Here is a 21,745-nt window from a genome sequence, read left to right on the forward strand (position 1 = left end):
GGTCAAAGGGCTTGGACAATTGGAGTCAACCCATGATGTTCCTGTGATAAGGCTTTGCTTGCTCCCTCCGGCTTCAAGTCTCCACCAATAAACCTAGAATCCTCACCAACCTCTCCTTGCTTACACAGAAGCAGCCTGGCTCCCTAGACAGCTGTGGTGGCTTACACACCAGAACAAGCTCCAAAAGGAAACCATGTTCTCCTGGTGTGGCACCTCCTTGCTTGTGAGATTTTTTTCCCCCTGACATCTGAGAGGACACTCATCTGGTCAATAGCTCTCTCCATAGATCTTGAGTTCCCAGAGGTCAAAGATGCCGATGTCTCAAGAGAAATTTCCCTCCCTCCCATGTGCCAGAGTCACTGTTGTCCTATAGTTGTGCAGGTGTCACACATACCCAAAGCTCCAGTGAACAGATACGACCCTATGATCAGACTCTGCATCAAAAGGTCAGAGCATCCACCAAGTGCATGCAGGGTTGCTCATTAGTCAAGATTCTGTACTTGGGAATTTTCCTGTCTATTAAAGCTTGTTTGCAACCCAGAAACCAATGCTTCTATATGAACATTTACAGCAGAGGCTAAACAAGACAATAATTGTGCATCTAACCACAGGTGTGTATGTACATATTTAACTGGTAGATGAAATTGCTTATATTTATCACATGCAATATGGTTTAAAATTATTGTTTCAATTTTCATACCATAAAAAAATTACAGTCTTTCAGTGGTCTATTCCAGGCCACATTTTTCACATTTGGTGCTTTTTTGTTGTTGGACATTTTGACCTAAAATGGCATCTACGCATAGCTCTGAAATACCATCCCATGATCCCAACCAAACACAAGATAGTGACCATATGTCTTATAGAGAAGTGTGTATACAAGATAGGTGTGATCAGTTGTTACCGTAGTTGTGTATGAATGAATCAGTCATACCTGTTGTTAATTAAGATGTTCTTGAGCAAATTACACATACAACACCAACGGTTATGCACAGGCTTGCTGATAAGATCTTATAAGCAGAGGCTCATCAAAACCTAAAGTATTTTTCCTGCATAGACTTGGGGGTTCCTAATTCGCCGTCCACAGAGACTTTATGGAAAATAACTACTTCAACCAACAAGAAAAACATATATATTCAAAACAGCAATGACCAAAGAATACTGCAGAAGAATGCCCTTCCTGGCTAGCTCCAGCAAGTCCAGACAAGTCTGATCTCAAACACGCGCATAGCAGAGGGACTGTTCTTTGTACAACTTCACACTGTAGATCTGAAACCTTATCCTTTCCCTATGCCCACGCCTGATCTAGAACCCGGATATCCTTTGTATGCCAGCCACAGGAAGCCTCTGAAAAACACTACACAGATTCTAGATATGGAGGCAAATGATGCCCTTCAGTGACACTAGTCCAACCCTTCTCATTGCTGAATGGCTTACTGCATCATCTCAGAGGTAGAGGAATAGAAGCAAAGGCTGATGGGATGTGACCCAAGACCTACTCTGCTGCTAGAAGTCCCAGCAGGAGCAGCAAGAGTTATGAGCGTTGAAGAGTATGACCCAAGTACAGAGCGCTCAGACCAAGGGATAAGCAAGACCAGAATGCACCTTTTTTTTCCTAGCCCTACCCCAGACTGACTGAGACATGAAAAGAAGCCACTGGTGGGAATCCTGTCAGCTGCAATGGGGCACTTGCAGCCTCTGGTATTCTGTCTGTATGGTGAGGCCTTTCCCTAACATATTACTCCCATCCTTTCCTGGGGTCTCTGCCCTCTACCGGGATCTCTGTACTCTCCTGAGCAGTGGACTCATTCCCTGGGAGGCAGGAGCAGTGTGAAGGGGAGACGCTGTGCATTCATATCACTGGGCATATTGAGCGTGGGGACACAGGAAGGAGACCAATGTGTTGGCTGGAGGGACAAGCCACCACAGCTTCAGGAGCTGAGAGGGGACCTAGCAGGGATCAGAAGAAATACAAAGAGAGTGGCTGCAACCAACAGGAGGTGAGAGATTTAGATGAAATAGGTACCCTATGTGGTAGGAATGGGAGGATTCCTAGAGCTTGAGCTGGTATGTTTTCTTGGGGGGGGGTGTGGGAGTGGGGGGCAGCATACTTTGGGATTGGGATGGGCAGCTAGAGAGAGATTTCTATTCAAAGGTACCTACTGCCCCTCCTGTAGAGGGCTGCACGGATCTTCTGATGATCTCAGAGGCTGCTGTGTATATACAGCCAGGCCATGTGTTTTAACAGCTAGGCTGGCATTGTAGAGAAGACCAGCCTCTTTTGTGTGCCTTGCCTTACAGGGGCACCTCTCCCCACTCAGAGTAACGCTGGGCCAGGTGAATAAAAGAGGGAACTAAACTTGGACCTGTGGCCCTCTCATCCTGGGGGATTCTGCCAACTGGCATCTTCCCATCCATGCTATTCTCTGTAGTTAGAGACAAAGAGGGAAGGTCTCCTAGAAAGTGGGAGGCAGGCAGGTGGAAGGTTACCCTAGAAGGTTCCAGAGCCCCAGCAACATGGTTTGCTTCCACACCACCCCCTACAAAGAAAATGGGGGACAGCATCCAATCCTATTACTTACACGTATCTGGCTTGTGGCAATTGTGTCCCTGACGGAAGTACTGGGGGTTCTCAATAACTGGAATGCGGGTCATGCCAATAACCACTGTGTCCGGCCCAGCGTCCAGCGAGGAAGGCGTAGTGATGCCATGGTTGATATGGTGCAGTGGGCTAGCTGAGTCCTCCTCACCACTGATGACAGCCACAGGACCTGCATAAATCATAAGAGACACAGGACCTAGTGAGGTCATATCCACTCAGTACCACGCCTGCCCACAGACCCTCCACTACTTTCACACCATGTTTTCCATAAGAATCCTGGCCATTATAAAAAGTATTGCCCAAATTCCCTGAGTTCTGAACTTAGACAACTCCAGCCAACTTCTCTTCCTTGGAAATAACTGAAATAACTGAAAATAACTCTCAACCATAGAAATAGTCCTAAAATAAAAATGAATTTAAATAATCACGACATAAACATTTTTTTAACTTTCTTCTCAAACCCAAATTAGGTCAAAACAATAAAACCCACGAGTTTCTTTTTTATGTAGTGATAACAAGACTTAAAAACAGAACCCTAGAAGGGGTTGTCTCTGTTTGGCCCTCCTCTACTTGGGACATTAAAATATCTGCTGTTGAAAATCTGGGGAGATACCTCAGTTGGTAAGATCCTTGTGTCAGAAGCATGTGGACCTGAGTTATATCCCCAGGACCCACATCAAAACCAGGTACAGTTGGACACACCTGTGATCCCAGTCCTAGGTCAGCAGAGCAAAGAGGATGCCTAGAACATTCTGACTAGCCATAGAGCTCTAGCTTTGGCAAGAGACACTGTCTAATAAAAATAAGGAAGAGAGTAGTTGAGGAAGACAGCCACTGGTGACCTCTCACCTACATACACATGGGGTGGAGGGGGGAGTGGATCGCCCAAATATGCATGTACACAAAACAACAGAATAACATATCAGAAATTCTGATTCAGGTATTCTGGGGTGCCACCTGAGCACGAAGATTCTAAATGTTCTCCATGTGTTTTGGTGTATATCCATGACCCAGAACCTGTGATAGAAGATTAGAGGTCCCATGACCTTCAGCATGGCCATCAAATATCCAGATGGGCATGACATGGCTTCCACTGGACTCTGCCATAACCTTCCATCACTCACAGTGTTGCCCTGAGCCTCTCCTAAACCACATTCTCACAAGGGGCTGTAATTAGGCTATATTACTGTTAGCCTGGTGGTAGCTAGGCTAGCTGGCCTACTCTTGAAACATCCACATTGTCTCAATGTCTACAAATCATACCAACTACATCGTCACTAATCCCAGCCTCCCACCCATTTTCTAGCCTTAAGAGAAAGTAAGGTGACTCAAAAGCACAAGCTGATAGAGACAATTAATGCTGCAGTCTTTGCAGAACACTGATTGTGTTTGGAGGTGTGATTCTTCCATACACACACACACACACACACACACACACACACACACACACACACACACATAAAATTCCTGTAAGGGGAATTAGCTGTGACTGTGGCTTCGTACAACTGACTTGTTAAGTGGCTGCTTTGCGAGACACTGGGTCCCCAGACAAAGTGCCTGCTGCGATTTGGTTTTGCGGCTTGAACAATATTTCCACTGCAGAAATCCATTACATCTTACTGAAGTTTATGGAGAGAATATTTCCCATCAAACAGCGAGGTGAAGCACCAATGAGGCGGAACTAAATGGAAGACTGGTAAATGCAAACTGCAGGCCGTGGATTCCACTCAGTCAGCACAGGCGGGCTTATTCCAACCCGTGACAAATGGCTGATGGTGTCTAGAGACCGTGTGCAAGAGTGGCAATAAGTGGGTGCCCAAATGCCCAGAGTAATCACCTGACTTGAAAAAAAAATAAGTAATGTGGTCCTGAAAACACTTTCCTCAGAAACTCATTGGGAAATTTTTCATAGTGGTTTGCAGTGAAATGAGGAACACTAAGCCCTGGCATTGGCCGCCCCCAAAACCATCACTAAAATACAGAAGAATTGAAGAAATATTCGTGCACAAAGAGAAAGAGAGGAGAATAAACAAAACATTTCAACAACATTTGGGAAGTTGAAAAACACATCAGAGGAAGGCAGTGACTCAGAGCAAGACAAGAAAGTACCATGGCATGTGCCCTGTTGGGAATGTGCACCCCAGGAGGAGGGTGTCCAGAAAAGGCTATGGTGTAAAATGACAGGGAGACCCATGCCTAACAAGACACCTGGGCCCACAACCTTGTCCCTGCCTCACAGGAGGAGCAAGTCCTTCCTACAGAAGTTGAAGCAAAAGACACAGAGCAGTGCTGGCATGATGCTCAAGGCTGAGTCCTTTCTTCCTGTGGCTGGAACAACCACATTTGTGCACAGCCTTCCTGATATCCATCCACCCCGGCGCCAGAGGATGTGAGAAGATACTTCCCCATACAGAGTCAGAAAGGAGGCTTCCAGATGTTGACTTTTTTCTTTTTTTTTCTTTCTTTTTTTTTTTTTTTTTTTTTTTTTTTTTGCCTTTCCTGATGAAAAGACACCCTGGAATCATCTCACAGTGAAGCTGACAATGAGCACGACAGCCTCATGCACACAGCCTGGGACCTGCTCAGATTTCCAGGCCTCAGTTCTGACATATAAAGAGACAGTGCAGTGTGCAAGATCACCAGATATCTCAAGAGAGTTCCTGCATGCAAGACGAACATCCGGGGGACTGCAGGAAATGGAGGCAATGCACTAAGCGGAAGTCCCCAAAAACCAACACAGAAACAAGTGGTCTATGGGGTAAAGCTGACACCACAACTACAAAACAAGGAATACGCAAGGGGCAAACAATTCAAAGGTGGGAAGCGTCTCTGGAAATTTCCTCATCAGCATTTTGCAGTCAATGAAGAGTTTAAGAAGTCAAGAAAAAATCTAGCAAAAATTAAACTGAAAGGAAAGAAGTAAAACCAAGAAGAAAAGTAGATTTTTAATGGCAAGATGAAACACTAGATTAAGAGAAATTTCAGAAATGAGAGGAAAACTTTTTAACATGGAATTATACACACACACACACACACACACACACACACACACACACACACACACACACACACACACATACACGCACACACATCACAGGCAAAAGGAAAAAAGAAAGTATTTGCCAATATATAAAAATTGACCTCATATTTCCCTTTCCAGGAAGGTCAGGAGGAAGGACTCCAGAAATACAAGGGGGTAGGCAAGGAAAAGCCAAGCAAAACATCCATCTCCGTTCACAAGAACAAGGGATGAAGGCCCAGATGGCGGGAACAGTGGTGCATGCACCACTCACTCTGAAGCTCAAGGCTTAACTGCAAACAGAAGTCACTCTCTTTATGATAATTATCAACCATGAACCCCAAGAAGAGGAAGGTAAGCACCCAGAGTATCCATCTGTCTCTTTCTTTCTTTCTTTCTTTCTTTCTTTCTTTCTTTCTTTCTTTCTTTTTAAGCATTATGGGACGCGGGTTAATATGATTACATGAAAGAATAAGTAGGTCTTGGAAGAAGATATAATAACATCAGGATGTCGACCTGTGTGAAACGCTGTTTCTTCAGTCTGTCCATCTCTTAAAAGGTCCTGGGGGATCAAAAGTCAATAAGAATTTCCAATAGCTTGTGACATAAAAGAGTTAAAACCTTTTTTCCTTTGTAATGTTCTAGATTTTGAGAGGGTTGAAGTAATAGTTGTGGGGAAAAGGCTCCCAATGCATGGGAAGGAAAATTTCACCCAATAAAACTAGACCAAAATAAAACAGTAAACCAGACAATGGAGCCCCGAGGAACCCCAACATACATATATATGAAAAACATATCATCTTAGAAGCCAAAAAAGGATGTCTATGAGTTCAAGAGCATCTAGCCTGATGGCAAACAGGATAAGGAATGAAAGAGGGGTGGGAGCGATGGCTTAGCGGTTAGCAGCACCAGCTACTCTTCCAGAGGACCCAGCTCAATTCCCAGTACCCACACAGTGGCTCACAACTATCTGTAATTTTAGTTCCAGAGGATCCAGTGCCGCCTTCTGGCTTCCCAGTGCACCAGTCACACACACGGTACGCAGACATACGTGAAGGCAAAATACCCATGCACATAAAATATAATAATAATTTTTTTTAACTGAAGACAAAGACTGAAAACTGGCCATGCATTTGAAAATGAGGAGGCGGCTTTACTGAGATCAGTTTCATGGAATAGTAGAGGAAGAAAGAAAGCTATGTTCTGGTGAGTTGGAGAAACTTCAGTGGTTCGTATCCGGTTCTTCCTACGTATTGAGTTCTATCCTTGTCGCGCCTCTCATCTTGGAACACCTGTGTTGAGGTTGTTGCCATTATTGTCCCCATTTCAAAATTGGAGGCATGAAGGAGCGGTGACCTATTCCAGGATACAAACCTCACGGAGAAGCAGTGTGAGAATTCACACTCACAGCCTGGCCCTGTGCTCAGAAGCATCACCTGGCACTCCCTCCTGGAGAAGAAGACTGTGAAGAATGTACTTGCTCAAAGGGACACATGATGAATTCTGGTGCACTGTACTCCCCATGAGCAGCTGCCTTTGATGACAATAGCCTGAGACACTTTTGGGTAAGGTATTCTTCTTGACCCTTGAAAGTTTGGAGGAGGCAAATCACCTCATTAGACTCACCCAGATAGGATAGAGATAATCCATCATCTTTTGCCAGCACTGAAATATTCTTATTAAACTATATCTACAACCAGAATAGAGTATGGCAGCATCCGTCTGCTGTCTACTATCCAAGGTCTTCTTATACATCCTTACTCTAAAGTAAAAACCAATAAACTGGGCATATACCCGTCCCTCCTGAGGATGTGAAATAAGACTGTCTCCATGCCTGCCTGCCTCCCTGTAGCTGAAGCCAGCAATCTCTCACTGGACCTATAGCACCGAGGCAACAAAGAGCTTACCTGGAGATGCTTGTTCTGAGTACACAGCATCCTTAGTCCTGGGTAAATAAGGGGAGTCTCGGGTCCATCATGGAGTAACAGTAGGGTATGTTCATAATGAAGAAGGAAAGCATACATGAGGACAGGGCTAACAGGGGAAACCCGTGTGCCTTCCATTCAATGTTGTGAACCTAACAACTTCTCTAATAGGAGGGATAATAATTTTTTTAAACCCAAATGTTTTTTCAAAAGTCAGTCTCTATTCTGAGAATATGTGGTTCAGTGGAAAGCATTTGCCTACCATGTGAAAAGCCCTGGGCTTGATTCTAAGTGCTGCAAACAAAACAAAAAAAGTTAGTGTCTCAACCAAGCATCGTGGTTCATTCCTGTGATCCTGGCCCTGGGGAGGCAAAGACAGGAGGACTGAGAGGTCCAGGCTGTCCAGGCTACATAATGAGACAATGTCTCAAAATAAAGTTTAAAGAGGAGAAGAAATCAGGGCTGTATCTTAGTGGTAGAGAGCTTGCCTACCACATATGAGACTCTTCAATGCCTACCACGTAAATTGATGCTCCCCACTACCGCATGCAAACATACTTATAATCACTCTGTGTAAAAGGTTGGGACCCATGGATAATGGCCCATCTGGGCAGCAAGTATTTCTTCTCACCTTAATAACTCAAGTAAAGCATATTTTAAGGTGTTCCAAAGGGAACTAAAAAAAAAAAAAAGAGGGGAAAAAAAGACCCTGCTTCATGGGGAACTTTCCAGTGTTTTCTTGAAGCCACCCCCATCTAAAGTAAGTACTAAAAAGGAATCAAAGTGTGCAGAGCTAGGGGTGACTTAGAGACTTATAAGTGATCGATTCCATGGTGACATCTGGGGTCCCATGGATGAAACTTGGGAAGAACACAATATGTTAGTGCAGTGAACTCCTGTCCAGATGTGTAGAACTCTGATTGCCGAGGGAAGAGCCAGGGATGCAGGTCACCAGGAGAACCTACAAGTGCAGGGCTGTTGTACAGAAATCTCTGATGACTTCAGGGAAACTCTGTCTTTGGGGGTCAATGATGCAAAGGGAGAAAGGAGGTTGGTATGCCTCATACATAAGGGAGGAAGAAATCAAGTTGGTACCTTCACAGTTTCCCTGGAGTGTTTTGACACACAGAAAGAGCATGGTGTGAGTGTGTGAGCCTACAGAGAGAATGTAAGACATCTGATCCAAGGCAGCTAAGAATAGATGGCCAATATCTGCAAGCTTAGACCCACCTATGAGAGACAGCTTTGATCAGTCAAGTTTAGAGTTCAACTGTAAAATGGAAAGTTTATATATTTTATCCTTAAACTTCTTTCCAAAGAGGAAAGGGAGGGTAACCTCATCTCCAACTCTAGAAGCTCTTTTAGGAGTTGTGGTCATGGTGAGAGCCTTGCCAAGTTGTTCCAGACATCTGAGGTTCTGCAGTTTTCTACACACCTGGGAGGCATGCAACATTCTCCTCTGCTTCTCTAGAAGCCAACAAACAGTGGCGAGGACACAGCTCTTCCAGGAGGACACATTCCCTTCCCCCAGTGTTGGCACTTGGGAAAGCGTGAAGCAGAGCTCCAGAATCTTTGAGTCCCTGAGTGGGACCAATACAGAGCAGGAGATCTGGGAACTACAAGTTTGTTGTTTTAAGCTGTTGATCTCAGTGAGGGCACTCTCCACTCTCCACAGTTAATGTGTTTTGGAGTCTTTTCATTTTAGACACATTTAGATGTGTGCATGCTTCACATCATCTTGAAGAAACTTCTGCAAGAGCTTTGGAGATGGTTCAATGGGGAAAGTGTGGGCTGTACAAGCATGAAGCCTAAATTTGGATTCCCAGCACCCACATGAGAAGCTCCTTGTGTGCTGGTCTGTAATTACAGCACTGGGAGATGGAAATAGGTGGCTTCCTGGACAGCCAGGATAGCCAATCAGTGAACTCAAAATCCAGTGAATGATCCTGTCTCAAAATGGAGAGGTGAAGAACGGTAGCTGAAGATGCTTAAGGCCAATTTCTAGCCTACACATGCACACCACACACACACATACACACACACACACACACTCACATGCGCACGCATGCACTCACACGCACACATGCACATGCACATACAGACATGCATGTACTCACGCACAAGCACGCACGCACATTACACACCTCTACCAAAGCAATCCTTCATTCACAGGATAAGTGTGCTAGTCTCAATGACGCAATTCATTTCTCAACGCCTCCTCTCCATCTTTGCCCCAAGGGTGAGCTTTCATTCACAGCTGCACACAGAGTGGGACCATGAGCACCAAGATAGAACGTGAGAAGTAAAAGAGGCCTGAATAGGTCTCATGTTTTCTCAGTGTGTCAGAATGAAGCAAACAAGCCAACCTTTGGATTAAGAAAATGAGATTTAAAAAACCTCAACCTTTTCCTACTGATAAAAATCAAACACGGACACGTCCCTGGTGTGTTCCACATCAACAAATCTGGGAGCAGGAACTCATAAAAGGGAAGAAGTGAAAACAGAACAAACACAATTAAAAACCCAGCCACGCTCAGAGAGGGATCCCATTCACTGTCTCATAAAAAGAGCCTGGTCCTCAGAGGCACACAAAGGAAAATCAATTTCTTAATTTTTATTGGCAGATGTGGGACACAGGCCAAGTGAACAGAGGCTGTGCCCGAGAGCACTCCTGGGGACAAGTCATTGCCTTCGATTCCTAGCCAGATGAACTGGGCCCTCCCCTCTGCTTCCTCCAGCATCCCAGACAGACATTACCCAGAGTGACTCCCTCTAGGGCACTGGAGGTTCTGCAGGCTACCCAACAAGACACGCCCTCCTCACTACTAGGCTGCTCTCCCAGAAGCATTTCCCAGAAGATAAGCTTTATTCCCTGGCCCCAACTCCCTCCTAGGTCTTATAGCAACCAAAGGCGTTGTTCATGCTTCGCAGCATTCAGAGCCTGGAGATATCTTAGCAATTGAAGACGATGCGTCTGATCAAGCAGCCTGCGAACATGCTTAGGGAAAGGGAGAGCAGAGCTGAGATTCTAAATGCTCAGTTCTCTTATCTCCCTCAGTCATCGCAACCAGCCCTGGGGCTTGATCCTCTGATTCGCTGTGATACGGCTGAGGAAATTGAAGCTCAAGGTTTCATAATTTGCCCAAGGTCACCCAGTTTAATAAACAGTAGATACAGCCATGTCTATCTGCTTTCTAAGTCTGAGTCTATCCCATGGCACTATGCTGGCTCAGGTGCCAGCATCTGCTTATAACAATGGGGAAGTTATGGTGGGTAAGCCACTGTGCCTTTCCCAGATGTGTGCGTGCGTGCGTGCGTGCGTGCGTGCGTACATTATGTAGGAGATGAGATGGAGCCCAAGCCTTCTGCCTGCTAGGTGAGTACTCTACTACTGAACCATGCCTGTAGCTTCCAGCTCTAGGCGTAGCCCAGCTCAGACCCATTTATAAGGGAACTGGCCTTGTACAAAAAAAAGAAACTCACATTTCCCCATGAAACTTTAGAGCCGGAAATTGTGGCACCAAGTTGGAGCCATTAGAAGCAAAGGAAATTCAATGGCAAAGGAATGGCCAACAGCACGGGGTCCAGAGAGTGGGAAAATGCTTTCAGCCGAGAGGAAAGGCAAAGCCAGCCTCCTCCAAAGGCTCAGTGTGCAGATGCTGCATCAACAGGAAGAAAAATCATTACCTTCCAATTGCATATCTAAGATGATTAGAACCCAAAATGTTGGTGTTCTTTGTCCAGGGCCCCCATAAAGAGTTCTTAGCTCAAGTGTGAACATTTCTTAATTCAGCTCTACTCACTGTTCTATAGCTACTACACTCGATTCAAGCAAGAAGCCTAGGGAGATGACTCAGCCATTAAAGCACATGTTCTGCAAGAAGCAGAGTTGGGATCCCTGGGTCCCTCATTAATAGCTGTGGCAGCCAGCTTTTACCCAGAACTCAGAAGGCAGACACAGGGATTCTCAGGACAAGTCGATTAGCTGAACTAGCCATATCGGCAAGCTCTGGTCAAATCAGGAGACCCTATAACTAAGTAGAGAGCAATCAAAGAAGGCTTTCAACATCAGCTTTGGGCCTCCACATGCACTCACAATTACACATGCAAACACACAAGCACGCCACACACATAGATACATGCAAAAACATCCAGCAAGCCAATAGTATGCCAAATGGAGTATTTCTTTCCCATGAGGGCGTGTTCATAACTCCCCCCACCCATGCAAATAATGGACTTTGGGGAATGGAAGGAAAGGTCACCTGAGTTTACAGTGCAGAGGCACGGCCAGGTTGAATCACTGTCATCTCCATGCCCCTCACCCACTCTCTTGTGTTACTTTTTGCACTAACTAAACTGTGCGCCATTATCAAAGAGAACAAGAGCTGCAGTTCCCGCAAGCTGAGCCCAGATGTCTCTGATTTTCCTCATTCACAAGTGGAAGTACTAATAGTTCAAACCCCCACTGGTTGACCCTGGATGGTTTCAGCTGGAACTTCTTTTAAATTACAGTGAGATCTGATGAGTTAGAAAGAAAAGACAGACAATAGAGGCTGAAGAGAAGAAAACCCTTTTCAGGAGAAACCTGGAGCCTCATAGGCACTGCTGCTACGTGGGGCTTCCCAATGAGAAGGTCATCATCACACACAGTCAAAGCATGTCCAGGCAGCTCTCTCACAGTATTCTCAAACACACGTGGAGCGATGCCCTGATGTACGGCCCACCTATAGGAAATCCAATTTCTTTCCCCAGAGCGATGGCCTTCAAAACTCTTGTAACAAATCAAAGTAACAATAGTAAGTGCTTGCTGAACACTTAGTGACTGTAGGCGCTCCACTGGGCTTTCTGTATATATGACCTCACATAGTGTTACAGTGACTCGGTGATGTGGATCCTGTAAATAGAATCAGAGAAATTAAGTAAACTGCCCAAGGTCCTACAGCTAGTAAGTGGCAGTATCATAACTTCAAATCAGAAGTATAAGACTCCATGGTCTATTTTCTCATCTCTCCTCCACCAACCTCAAGGTACACTCGCATACATCCTCAGTGTGAGGTCCATAGTGAAAATATTCCTAAACACCATGGCCCCTAAATCTAAGATACTGAAAAAACAAACCTGGATTTACTGCTGGAGGGAAATTGTGAGCGCTTGAAGGCTTTTTTGTGGTCCCTTCAGAGACGGTAAACTCTATCCCAAACCCTTAGGATCCTAAGCCTTCCCACTCAGCTAGCCCAGTGCACGGACCATATCACCTCCTGTCACACAAAAGTACATTTTCCCCTTGGCAGATATACATATGAGAGTCCTTAGGAATCTCAAGTGGGGGCAGGGTATAAAAGTTCAAAGTCACAGGCCATTTAGACCAGAGAGTCATTTGCTTTGGTTCATTTACAGAGAAGAGTTTAGCAACTTGGGACGCCACTTGTTTTGAGCTATGCACACACCTGTTCTAACAATGCATTTTGATGACCTAGGACCCTTCCCTGCATACACTGTGCATACATACTAACAACGTGCTTAGAATCTATCAACAACCTGGGACTCCCCTATGTACCTCGCTGCATATATACCTGCTTTAAATAATGAAAATAAGTTACTCCCTTTAACAAACCCTTGATATCACCCCCATTTCTGTCCAAATATGTCACAGAACATGTCATAAAACCAAGGAAATGTGCTGATGTGGCTTGAATTGGTTTGGGGGTATATATGTAAAAGGAAAGGTATATCCTCTAAGTGGACTTTCAGGGAGAATCCACTATCTACCTGTGCATAATTGAGTGTGCATATGATTAAAACATGAAGCATCATGGGAAGAGACATGCACAGTGAACAAATGCTTATCTAATCCAAGCTTGTCAGTCCAAACACAACCACCTGCTCTGCCCTTAGAAACAAAACCCCTCCTTCCCTTGAACACCCCAAGAGGAAATCTCAAGAAAGAATCATGGTCCTTAAGTACTCTCTCAGTCGGCGGCCCACCATCCCTCTTAACAACATTTCTCTGAGCTATACTCTCACTTTGCTCTTGAATAAAAGTATCCTGCTGCTTTGAGATCTGTATCCCCTTCGGTGCCTTGGGTAAGACGCAAAGAACCCAGAATCACCCAGCCTAGACTCTTACCACCAATAACAAGCATATATGATCTGGTCAAGGGAAACATTCAGAACTATATAAACACCAGTTTCTCAAAAGCCCTTGTCCTATATATGGACTTCATCACTACCATATCCCTAAGACATCCTCAAGATGAGGATGACTTTCCTATTTCACAGGTGAGGAGACTGCAGGCTAACTGTCAAGGTGAACCACCATAGAGTCAGGGCAAAATCAGTCTTCTGGCCCCCTGTGCATTGCTCAGAGCTCACGTCAAGCTTTCTCTAGAAAAACAAATAAAATAAAAGAGTGGCCATGCATCTCAGTGTCCCAACGTAGCATCTTTGGGGGTTACAGACTCTCTGCACCAAGGGGTTGTCACAGAAGTTGCTGTTGAGGGGATGTTATGGCTTTTTTTTTTTTTACTCTCCTTCCTAGGATTAGAGTCTGGCAATAACATGTCAACAGCATGGCTCTGTTTATACATATAAGAAAAGTAAAATGGATGTAGACATAGGAAACCTGTGCCTCGTAGAAGCTGTTCAAGGCCAAAGTCAACCCTATGAACTTCCCACCAAACTATACCATGGCGCCTAGACCCCTTGGGTTGAGTCCCTCAGCAGCGCCTGGGCTTGGAGCTAACATGTCCTCTCTAGATTCCCACCTAGTTCAGGTCACCACGATCTCTCGCTGCACAACCCAGCCCTGCTCTTGCAAAGGTCCTGGCTGCTTTGTCTCCTCTTACCTGTGGCAGCCTGGACCCTGGAATCTGTTCATGTCAATTAGCATATCTCCCAGACCCAGCTACCTACCAAGGCTCAGTGTTGCCCCCAACCACCTTGTACATGCAGGTCTCAAGGCAAGGCTCTGGATACAATTCTCCATTCTGTAACTATGGCCGGGATGCTCTTGTGGCCACACCTCAGAACAATTCTGTGACATTTAACTTTATGAGGTTATGCCATTAGCCCATTGGCTAATGATCTTCATCAGGAATACTCCACTTACAAAGAACAACTAGGAAAATGTGCATTTGAACCCATGCTGTGATGAGACGATTCCAAGATCAGCAGTGCGCCCTACCCCACTCCTGCTTTCCCCGTCCCATTTCAAGCCCCTAACTGAGTCTTGGGAGTCCCTACATCATAAATGCTGTATATCCTTGGACTGTTTTTAAAGTTCCTAGTCAGGCCGTTTTACAGAGTAAGAAATTCCAAGCCCTATGCCCGATATTGGTAAGCGCTGCCTCTACAAATGCGTTCTTTCCCAAGGGCTGCTGTTAGCAAATACCACAAAAATGGGTGTGCCTCGAAACAACACAAATTTGTTTTCTCACACGTTTGGAGGCTGGGCGTCTGAAATAGAGCCATGCTCCCTGGGACATGGGATAGAATCTTCCTTTGCCTCCTCCTAGCTGGGTAGCAATCCCTGGCACGCATACACCTTGAAGGCGCTGCACTCTGATCCCAGGGATTGCGTGGCTCTCTATTCTCATCACATGGAATTTTCCAATGTGTCAGTCTCCATCTGCTCTCTTCTCATAAGGCCAGCAGTCAGTTGAGATTGAGAGCCTAGCCTTCTCCAATATCACTTTATCTTAATTTACATCTTAATTCCATCTGCAGAGATTATTCCCAAATAAAGAACCAGAGGTCAAGGCCTCAACGTATCTTTTTACAGGACACAGTTCAAACATATGTCCCACTGGCCTCTCTCTCAGCACCTGGATCTCAGTGGCAGTGACAGACACAGGGTGTAGGAAGCATTACCAGAAGGGTATGAATGTGGAAGAGTCCCAGGCTCTGAGGAAGTTAGGAATTCAGTCTATGAACATTCAGCTTCCAGCTCCCAGTGATTGTAGCAGTACGCCCACCTCATATACTAGGAAGTGACCCCTCAGCACTATGGTCCAAGATACACACCAGCTTTTTATGTCAGCGCACCCTGTCCAGCAATTGCTATGTCATATACTAGACCCTGAACTAGAGACTAGAATAAAATAAGAAGAGCCAGACTTAGCTCTGAAGAAGGCCTAGGTCTATATTCAGGCCATACATCAGGGAAGAGGTAAAGCACATGAGGCAGTGTTCGTGATCCAGGTGATCCAGGTGCAACCCAGGCACATAGATGGGAAGGAAACGCAAGAAGGCAGAACAGGGCTCGATCCCGAGTCCGGCTCCACTCTAACCTTCAGGTCTCTCCACCCACACCTTCCTCCTACACTAAAGCCCCTGCGCCATCCCAGTGACCTTCCCTGCCTTTGCACCGACATCATATACATCCCCTTCTTCAGTCGCCATCACTTTCAAGGCACCTTGAACCGTGGTTGCCATCTCCTTTCCCACACATCTGGACAGCACTTAGGAAAGAGCCTTGGCAGCCTTTATTAATCCCTTGGCTTGCTCATCCCTTTCATAGACATGCCATAAAAATGATATAAGCGTTTCATTCAAACAGTGCTGCGGCAGGAGTGGGGGGGGGGGTGCAGAGGTCAATTGATTGCCAGTGTGTGAAGATATAAATACAACAGCAAAATCAATCGAAATAGCATCATATCAGCTCTGCAATCTCCTCCCTCATAAGGCATACTTTATATACTGAAGTACCTGCTCCTGTTTACACAGGTGCCCTAGCTACCCCCTCCAGGGTCTCCACTGCCAGGCCGAAAGAGTCACTGCCATGAGCCCTAAGAAGCTTCTTTATTCACACGGGGCCAAGGCAATGATGTCACATGCATGTCCATGAGTGTGTGCTCACACATGTACATGTTTGAACAAGAAAGTCTACAAATTCGTACATGAACGGACACCAGCTCCTTAATCAGGTGTATGCATATGGCTTGTGTTTCCTTATAATATCATCGCTTATTACACTTCACACAACAAACAAACAAAAAACTTTCCATAGGGACCGTGTATTTTTTTTTTCAGTGTGGTATTTTCAAAGACATTGGAAACTTGACTGAATGCAGTTGACCCTCCTTATCCTTGGGAAGTCCATTTTCAGACCTCAATGGGCAGCTGAAACTGCGAATGGTATCAGACCATACATAAGTAGGGAAGTAATTGTCAGTCTGATCATGGAGATGGTTGTTAGTAACTAATGTGTGGGTAACGTATACTGCACAGATACACTGGGCAGAGAAATTATTCACATCCTGGGCAAGAGATAAGAGGGGGACAGGGGCGAGGGTTCATCACGGTTCTGAGAACAATGTCCAATTTAAAACCTATGAGGATCCTAGAATGGTGATGCACATGGGTCACCCCACCATTCAGCAGGCTGACGTTGAAGGTCAGAGTGGGTTACATAATTAGACCTTGTCTCAAAAAAAAACTAAATAAATAAATAAACCCTACAAATTGCTTATTTCTAGAGTTTCTGTGTAGAAACCTCCAACTGAAATGCGAAATAAAGTCATAGAGATATGGGTGAACCTCAAGACTTTGGTGGGGTGGGGTGGCATTGAGGAGTCTGAGGGAGATTCTGTAACAGTCAGGGAAAACTTCAAAGTTCTAACCATCTAATATCAAAACTCATATTCCTCAATTTTCTGGCTTCCTGCAATCATTTTTTATAGCGTTATTCTTGCACTGACTTCCAGATCGGGTAATAGTATTAAATCAGCCAATCCATAAAAACCTCTCACCCTGATGGTATCTCCTCATCAAAAGTCTGTTTCCTCACACATCCACTAAGCTAAAGGGCATTCAGGTGAGAAAGCAACCCTGCTGGAAAAAGGACTGCTCATCCAGTCCAGGTAGGCTTCATTCTGCTGAGAAGAGGGTGGCCCTGCACCCTAACTTGCTCATTACTTGGTATTTCAGCCTAATTGTTATAGGGCTCTTTTTGGCTTGATAACATGATTACTCCAATGACTTAGGCAACCTGTGTTTGAAAGTCAACAACCATTTTAGACTCCAGACACAAGAGGGCTGTATCTAAAATAAGCCAGGGGCCCACTCTAGGCAACATGCTTCTAGGGTAATCTTCTAATACTCCTTTGAAGCTCACTATGGTGAAGCCAAGCATGTATCTTCAGAATATCCATACTGGACATTGTCCTTCTCAGGCAGTCAATAAATATCACTTGATGATAGCATTGATTTTCTATTCCCTCTTCTTCCTATGTTCTCTTCTCCCTGGCCTCCTTATTCAGGGTACAGGTCAATCAATCTTAGGCCATCTTGATCTACTTGGAAAGCTTAACTGCCATGAAACTAAACCACTTGTCCTCTGGCTCCAATCTCTTAGAGAAATTAGTGCCAATGGAAGTGTCAGTATCAATTTCATAATGTTATTGGATGAAGGCAAGGCTGGGCCAAGTCCCATATTCCTAACGGGCTATCAAAGTGATGAGGATTATGGGTAAGAAGACAGACAGCTCTGACAGCAGAGGCAATGCCTCAAGATCAATTAGACTGACAAGACTATCTCTAAGCCACATCGCTTAATGCTGACACTGGTATGATCTCCAGAGAGATTTGGGATATGGGATGCAGGTTTTTCTAGTGTCTCTAGGGGTAACTAGAGAGCCTGGAGGCTCGCAAAAGCAGCCCTTGGTCTTGCACATGTCCCAAGAGGATCTGAATAAAAACTTCCACAGAAGAGGAGTTTGCCCTCACGATGAAAGCACTGAGTACCTAACCCCCACTTTTTCCTCCCCTTCTTGTTCTTGCCTTCTAAAGAAAATGTCAAGATAAAATGTAGACTACGCATTTAAATTTAATTCCTTTGCAGAGTCAAGGGAAGGCTTAGGATTATTAAAATGGAAATCAAGATCTTGTAAAAGTCAAACCATCCTAGCAGGAACGGAGATTTATTACGGAAAGCAAAAGCAACAGATGGATGCCACAAGGGTCCTGAGTTCTAATCCAGGCCCTTACTCTAGCATTGGCTCTCAGTACAACAACGTGCACTCAGAAACTCGTCGATCTTATCTCCCTGGGGCTTCAAATGCTTCCTATAAGGTCAACCCTAACCCCCGCACTAACCTACAACACTGAGGAAATGAAATGTCATTGGTGTCAAGAGCAACCGAGGGACCGGCAGAGGATGTTTTATGAGACCTGGTAAGGTAGAAATTGCTTTTATTTCTCTGTTTGGTAGAAGAAGCACACAAACAGCTTTGGGGCTAGCAATACAGGGCATAGTGGGGCTGAAGAGAGAACAAAGCAAGAGCTGTCTCCCACTCACAGGAACTACATGCAAAGGGCACGTTAGCCATGCTTAAGCCACGTCTGTTGCACACGCAGTCTGTTTAAAGCCCCGAGCTTCACAGTTTAATCCTCCCTACTTCTCATGCACTTATGTTCCCAGGGCAGCAGGCACAATTTTGAGCCTGCAAGGTTATAGCCACTTAAGCAGGTTTGTTTTATTATTTCTTAATTGCTTAACAATAGTGTTTGTTAGTGTTCTATTTAAAACCCCCACTATGTTCCCATAACGGAGTTTAAAATTCCTGCCATTTTAAAGAGTCTACTTCAGAATACATGAGTGCACGTACGGGGTTAGATAACTCCAATATTAGCTGACTGATCTTGACTTTGACCTAAGCAGTTAAGCTAAGCAAAAATGATATGTGGGAAACATCGGTATATAGCAAGCCTCAGTTGGATGTCAGCCCTAGTAAAGAGGCTGTTGTCAGTATTATCTGCAACTGCTGACTTCCCAAACACACTGGCCTAATATGCAAATGCATGAGTCGGGGGATTCCTCCCAAGATACCTTTAAATAGCAGCCCTTTAAAGACACTGCAGCACACAACAGAGGATGCTAAGGTCATTAACCATTCGAAAGATGGCTAGGGGCAAAGAAAACAGAAGCACTGAAAGTTCCCACCAATCACAGATGGGCAAAGTTTAGTGGGCACACATATGGTGTGCTGGCTATTTTTGCCAACTTGACATAATCTAAAATGACCTGGAAAGGGAGCCTCGAGGAGGAATGGTGTGGAGTAGGTTAGACTGTGAGCACACATGTTGAATCTATCCTGTAGTAAGTGGGAAGCCCCGCCCACTGTGGTTAGTGCCCTGAACTACAAAGGGGATTCTGACTTACTTAAAGGTGGAGGCGGCTAGCTGAGCAATGGATTGCAATAATTCACAGCTCGCTAGCTCTTTCCCCCCTCCTCCCTCTGCCCCCCCCCCTCTCTCTCTCCTTATGTGACTAGCTGTTTCAAGTTCCTACTACCCTTGGTGAGTCAAAGAACCACTGGGTCAACAAGATAACATTTCTAAAAGTCATCACACTGCAATACTTTAGCAATAACTGCCATATTTTTAAACATGGCTGACTTTTGGTAAGTCATTTCCATCTTATTCTGAGTTCATAGCCTACACGTGGAAGGCTTTCCAGTTTAAATATTAAACATACATCTTTTCAGTGTTTATTCAAATAGATTGAATGATCAATGATAGAACATATATTTGCACACAAATAAGCTGGATTTTATTCATGGAAAATCCTCTATGCTCTGGGAACTTGGGTATGCCGTCTTATATTTTCCTCAGCATATACATCTGCCATTTGATGAATACATATGGAGGCCAAAAATTGCCTCCAAGCAACTTAAAACCCCACCTATATCAAACTGTCTAAAACCATATCTACTATTATTGACTAGGTGAAAAGGCCTGTTTATTATTTGCCAAAGACATGGTCCACATGTCTGTCTCTGTCTCAGCTGGACAACAGTCTGACACTAGCACCAGTACTATAGCTCACCCCTCAAACAGACACTCCTTGAGAGCACATTAACTTTCCCACCCCAATGCAGCACTCACTCCTCTCTACACCCCCCCCCCCACAGACTCCTGGAACTTTTAAAGACCAAGCATCTCTTGACACCTCTACCATGCCTTTCTACCAATTCTCATTCTCTGTGAGTCAAAAATCAGATTTACAAGGGAAAGGCCTGTTTGGACTCTTTTTTCTCTCTCTTAACTGAGAAATGCCAGCTGTGCTTATCAAGAGGGGAAAGTGAAGTCACGGCACATTTCAGCCACTCTATTAATGACAGAGATCTTGGCCAAGTCTCTTAACCCCCTTAAGCACTCCTTTCCTCATCTATAAATAGGCTGAATAATAGTAACTGCTTCATCAGGCTATAGTTGGGGTTAAATAAAATATTTATGGAAAACACTTGGCCTGGTATAAGTGCTTAGTAAATGTGAACTAATAATAATTCTAATGAAAAGAAAATAGCAGTTGGGTAACTCAAGGCTTTTGCCATTGGCACTTTAACCCCCACACAAATCACTGATCTAAGGGGCAGCCTCTCTCTGGCTGTATTAACAGTCATTAATGATGGCACTTGTATGTCGCAAAGTCTTCCATTCCATGCTAGGCCATGAGAAGTCGGCAGTGTATCCATCTCTGATCAAAGACAGAGAACTCAGTATGAAAATGAGAAATAAGACTGCATTCCAGTTCTAAGCCAGACGCTCCATTGACACCTTGGCCACTTCTTGTTAGCTGCGATGAATTTCTACACAGTCCCTGGCCTTTCCATGTGCTTTCAAGGACAGTGTCTGAGTCTGCTGGTTGGATGCAGTTCCCTAATTTCCAGGCACATGAGGTGAATACAGAATATGTTATAAGATTCATTTCCAACTCTAAGAACAGGACAGGAAGACAGAGCTGTACAGGAAGTACAGAGGAGAGTAGAGAGAGCAGGGACAGGAAGTACCAAGCTTGACAAAAAGTCCAGAGCATTTGAACAAGGGTCTTCTAGTTTGCTATCATGTCCTGGAGAGAGGTAAGTGAATGACAGCATCTGAAGTACCATCACTCAGTCTTTTAATAACGTGGTGAAAAATGGGACACTATGGGTCAAGGGAGACTAGGTGACTTGACTGACCACACAAAGCTATAAAGTAGAAAGATCCATCTAAGCTCCTGTTTTAAAAGTCAATTTTCTAGTCTTTGGGCAAGCATGTTACAGCAGTAACCGCAGCAGATGAAATCCCAAGGGCATCTTTCAAAGAGGCATCCAGACTTCTGCTGTGAGAGCTGTTGCAGGCTGCCCCAGCCAAAGTGAATCTCCATCACAGGCTTTGCATTGTGGGATACTGTAAGCTTAAATGTGATTAATGCTG

The 21,745-nt window shown here is 44.8% G+C and overlaps 1 protein-coding gene across 9 annotated transcripts in view; it reads right to left on the reverse strand.

The window, feature by feature from the left end:
* NTRK3 (neurotrophic receptor tyrosine kinase 3) overlaps nucleotides 1-21,745 on the reverse strand; it is a 403,447-nt gene that overhangs the window by 169,824 nt on the left and 211,878 nt on the right. For all 9 annotated transcript variants that reach the window (XM_084773602.1, XM_084773598.1, XM_084773597.1 and 6 more), the window contains one exon: nucleotides 2,583-2,771. In XM_084773602.1, the coding sequence (XP_084629728.1) occupies nucleotides 2,583-2,771 (189 nt within the window). The remainder of the gene's footprint in view (nucleotides 1-2,582; nucleotides 2,772-21,745) is intronic.

The sequence above is a fragment of the Acomys minous genome (genome assembly GCF_964271855.1).
Source record: "Acomys minous genome assembly, chromosome: 2".
Classification (NCBI taxonomy): domain Eukaryota; kingdom Metazoa; phylum Chordata; class Mammalia; order Rodentia; family Muridae; genus Acomys; species Acomys minous.